General features: G+C 45.6%; 1 protein-coding gene across 1 annotated transcript; it reads right to left on the bottom strand.

The window, feature by feature from the left end:
• Positions 1–913: 913 nt before the first annotated feature.
• On the bottom strand, positions 914–2,599 carry LOC106816792 (histone H1B-like). Its single transcript, XM_014821414.1, has 2 exons — positions 2,199–2,599; positions 914–919 (listed from the first exon to the last, which is right to left on the bottom strand). Exons 1-2 carry the CDS (start codon positions 2,526–2,528, stop codon positions 914–916), a joined length of 336 nt encoding a protein of 111 aa, XP_014676900.1. The 5' UTR covers positions 2,529–2,599.
• Between the last annotated feature and the right edge of the window lie 2,429 nt (positions 2,600–5,028).

Raw genomic sequence — 5,028 nt, 5'->3', positions numbered from 1 at the left:
TGAGTGTGTGTGTCTGTGAGAGTGAGTGTGTGTGTGCGTGCGTGCGTGCGTGTGCGCGCGCGCGTGTGTGTATGTGTATGTGTGTGTGTGTGTGTATTGTGTGTGTGTGTGTGTGTGTGTGTTCGCTCCATTACGCCCACGCTACGCCATGCTACGTCATGCTACGCCACGCTACGTCACGCTACGCCACGTTACGTCACGCTACGTCATGCTACGCCACGCTACGTCACGCTACGCCACGCTACGTCACGCTACGCCACGCTACGCCACGCTACATCATGCTACGCCACGCTACGCCACGCTACGCCAAGCTACGTCACGCTAAGTCATGCTACGCCACGCCACGCTACGTCACGCTAAGTCACGCTACGTCACGCTACGTCACGCTACGCCACGCTACGCCACGCTACGCCACGCTACGCCACGCTACATCATGCTACGCCACGCTACGTCACGCTACGCCAAGCTACGCCACGCTACATCATGCTACGCCACGCTACGCCACGCTACGCCACGCTACATCATGCTAAGTCACGCTACGCCACGCTACATTATACGCCTATTACGTCGAATTTGCAGCGTGCCTCGCTCTCCGGCATTTTCGTCCGCGACGCGCGTCAGTTTCGTCATTTTTCTTCGCGGGTACGACCTGTGACCTATGACCTGTGACGTGTGACGTGTGACCTGTGACCTTGTGAGTTATCTAACTGCCCGATTTTCCCTGCTGTTTAGAACGCAGTGCGCACGCAGTATCAAGACGCGCGCATTGGCATGATGAATATCTGTCAGATATCTTCGCGTTCTGACGACCCAATTTGTGATTATTCTTTGTGTAGATTAACGTCAGAACTGGCGCAAAGCAACAACATGGGATTAAAATATGAAAAATATTCATTTTAATTACACAGATGCCTTACTCCTGTAAGTTCGAAAAACGAGCAGACAACATATTTCCAAACAAATATAGGTACTCATCCCTTCAAACAACAGTCAGAATACACAAAGTAAACTTAGCCTCAACAAGTACACGGAAACACGGTGGCGCTACTTATGGTTCCAACATCAAACAACGGGGCGTTGAACGGGACTAGACTAACTACAAGCATGTTTTCGCCACATCGACGGCTGTGAGGACGTGCACTTTATTATTTAGGATGCTAGTTGGTGCATTTTCGCAGCATTGCCCTCTTTAATCTTGCCGCGCAGGGGCGTGACTGTTACTGGTTGATAATGCGCGAGTAAACACTGCGAGCATTTTGATTGGTTATTAGAAATTTGCGACTGCATTTTGCTGCTTTTAACCATAGCTGAATAATATAAGACTTCTGCGCCGCTGTCTTAGCCACAAAATGATCTCGCTGTTGTTGTGAGGCTGCCCGGTGTAGCGCGAAATTTCTGATTTGCGAAATATCTGAGATAGGATGCCTATGCGCATGCGTACGCGTATGCGTCCCGACCCGACTAATCACAGCTCGTCTTTGTGTGCGAAATTTCTGACCTGCGAAATATATGATATAGGATGCGTATGCGCATGCGCAATTCGCATATATGCTCAAATATGGCGATTTCCACTTCAGCTAAGACACCAGCTGGTGGAGAAAGAGGAGGGGGAGAAGGGAGAAGCTGGTGGAGAAGGAGGAAGGGGAGAAGCTGGTGGCGAATGAGGAAGGGGAGAAGAGAGAAGCTGGTGGAGAAGGAGGGGGAGAAGCTGGTGGAGAAGGAGGGGGAGAAGCTGGTGGAGAATGAGGAAGGGGAGAAGGAACAAGCTGGTGGAGAAGGAGGAAGGGGAGAAGGAAGAAGGTGGCGGAGAAGGAGGAATTAGGGGAGAAAGGAGAAGCTGGTGGAGAAGGCAGAGTAGGAGAAGCTGGTGGAGAAGCAGGAAGGGGGAAGGGAGAAGGTGGTGGAGAAGGAGGAGGGTGGAAGCTGGTGGAGAAGAAGGATGGGGAGAAGCTGGTGGAGAAGGAGGAAGGGGCAAAGGAGGAGGAGAAGGGAGCTGGTGGAGGAGGAGGGGGAGAAGGGAGAAGCTGGTGGAGGATGAGGGGAAGAAGCTGGTGGAGAAGGAGGAAGGGGAGAAGGGAGAAGCTGGTTGAGGAGGAAGGGGAGAAGGGAGAAGGTGGTAGAGGAGGGGGAGAAGCTGGTGGAGAAGGAGGAGGGGGATAAGCTGGTGGAGAAGGAGGAAGGGGAGAAGGAANCGTTGCTTTCTTCTCTCCTGCGCTGAGCTTGAATGAACCAGAGGCACCCTTGCCTTTTGTCTGTATCAGCTTACCATTGGCCGCACTAGACTTCAAGTAGCGACGGATGAAGGGAGACATCTTCTCCACGTCCACCTTGTAGTGACTAGCGATGTACTTCTTGATGGCTTGCAGGGAGGATCCGCCCCTCTCTGCTAGATTCTTGATGGCCGCATTCACCATCTCGGCCGTAGGCGGATGTTGTGCCGGCGCTTTCGGTTTCTTCGCTGCCGGCGCCTTGGTCTTCTTCTTCGGTGAAGCGGGTGCCGGGGCGGCTACTGCTGCAGCATCTCCCATACTGGATAGAGTTAGGAACAATTCAACACAACTTAAAATGCTTACTGCACGATAGACGCAAACTAGAATTGTCAGTCAAAATAGCCGCCGCTGCCGAGCTATATAGCGAAAGCGCAGACGTGATGGAGAGCACCCATAATCTACGGGACCGCGCAAGCGAGACCGGTGCCATTTACGGCAAAGTTGTCTTTCCATTTTTACTTCAGACCCTTATTTCGCTAATAATCGCAAACATATTCGACCCGTAAACGGTCACCAAGCTTTCGCACCGAACTGATCTTTCGGGAGAAACGTGTGCGAAGATTTCAGGACGTGTGGTTGCAAAGTTATTAGCTCTCAAACTCAATATTCGATGTAATTATTTGCAACTTTTGCATTTAACAACGGATTTTAATTCCCCACTTTAATATTAATAATAATATGTAGTGCCATCGATTAGCCTGTTTAATTATCTTTCTGATGATGTGTGATACGCCTCATATGACTAAAAGTTACATTTGTACTGACTCCTGAGGGCAAAACCTAAAACATTTTAGCACAACTATTGACATGCTATAAAACATATTCTTGCAATCCTTCAAATTATCTGCTCATTATAAGATGATTTATTAACTGTAAGTGATGCCAAACAGAACCTCATTCAATATACTACCATATGCATTTCTATGGTCTATGTATAATAAAATTATTGCATGGTATCGTGAAGATAAATGCTTACACGCATACCTATTGAAACTGGCCGAGAAAAGCGCCGTACGCCATATTGCCCGTAGACGTTTATCAAGGCCGTACGCAGGAAATTTTATGTAAGGGGGCAAAGGTACTTCCAATGCCCCCTGTGCCCTAACGTTTCGCAAATTTCACATTTCTTTATTTAAAGTGTAATATTTCTTTGATGATTTAAGATAACCTTTTGTCACATTTCTATTTTATTTCTAAAAGTGTACAGGATTTGTCCCATTAAAAGGCATACTCTGAAAATCTCTAGGGGGGCAACTGCCCCTGCTGCCCCCCTGCTGCGTACGGCCCTGCGTTTATGCTTATTTATACAGTCAGGAGCGAACATGAACTTTATACAACGTTTACTATCAGTAGCATATAAACCCCCGTATATTGTGTATCTTGGTGGGTTTGATAATCTTGACAGTATGCCGAGTGAATAAAACAGTTACACGAAAGTTATGTTATTATTCGTATCAAGAGCGTATAAAGAAGGGTTGTTGAAGAAGCGCTCTTGTTCGTATGGATGTATAATGGGTTTATTCCCGGTTGGCCTACTCCCATTTCGCCTACGGCAAAATTCCCATTTCGCCTACAGCAAAATTCCCAGTTGGTCTACACCCATTTCGCCTACTCCCAATTCGTCTACGATCGGTTTGTTCACTAAATAATCATTTATAAATAAGAAAATATGGTTTTGATGGTCATACATACATACATATGATACTACAGGGACCAGAAGAAAAATAGGTACAAATAATTAATACAAATAGAACACAACTTGACTAAAATAGTTCTGAGAGTAGACGAAATGGGAGTAGGCGAAATGGGAATATTGCCGATTCTGAGAGTAGACGAAATTGGAGTCGGCGAAATGGGACGTAGGCGAAATGGGTGTAGGCGAAATGGGAGTAGGCCAACTGGGATGTTACCGTATAATCAGGAGTCTATCAATATATCATATATTGATAGACTCCTGGTATAATGTATACTGTAATAGGTACATATAAATATACCGGGAACCCATAGAATGCCATAGCTATTGTAGAGAAGTGATATGTTTATAATATTAAGAGTACATAATAGCAGGAGTAGATAATAGGGGTTCCCTATTATCTACTCCTGATAATAGAGATCTCTATTATGTACTCTTGATAATATCAGGAGTTACTAAAGACAAATTTGTCTTTATTAACTCCTGATAATATCCATACACTGATTATAAAGTTATTATGCTACAGTATGTGTATATGCACGATGCGGGCATCCACACACATATACATGCGTGCACGGAGCTATAGGTGATCGGGAACCAATCTATAGTCCTACGGGTCGTTGGTACTACGGGTCGTTGGTCCTACAGGTCGTTGGTCCTACGGTTATTAGTAAGAGGGGTACAGTGAATGCCCAATTCTTTTTAAATCACTTTTTACCCCTTTTTTTAATTTAAATTTTTAATTGTATTTGTTTAAATTTTTCTTTTTCAATTTTTTCAATTTTTTTATTATGTATGTGGCTTTTCACTATGATTGAAGTATGCACCAGACAGGAGTGGAGGAGGAGGAAGAAAATAATTCTTAAACTATTTCAGTGTCATTCACCCTCGAGACCTTATCACAAAATTTCATCACACACGACAAAATTTCCTTATGTTTTTGGTCTAGTTTCATTCACCTCAAAATAATTTCATTCACCCTTGGGTGAACCATACACCAGTTTAAGAAGTACTGTGGTACACTACACAGGCAGTCCAGCTGCTGTGTAAATAGGCGTACACTGC

Source organism: Priapulus caudatus, unplaced genomic scaffold, assembly GCF_000485595.1.
Source record: "Priapulus caudatus unplaced genomic scaffold, Priapulus_caudatus-5.0.1 Scaffold1489, whole genome shotgun sequence".
Lineage (NCBI taxonomy): Eukaryota > Metazoa > Priapulida > Priapulimorpha > Priapulimorphida > Priapulidae > Priapulus > Priapulus caudatus.
The sequence above is the reverse complement of the archived record's forward strand: the minus strand, read 5'-3'. Positions and strand labels throughout refer to the sequence as shown.

Bases quoted from the DNA above. Each gene is read 5' to 3' on its own strand.
- LOC106816792 (XM_014821414.1), bottom strand. From the start codon at position 2,528: ATGGGAGATGCTGCAGCAGTAGCCGCCCCGGCACCCGCTTCACCGAAG.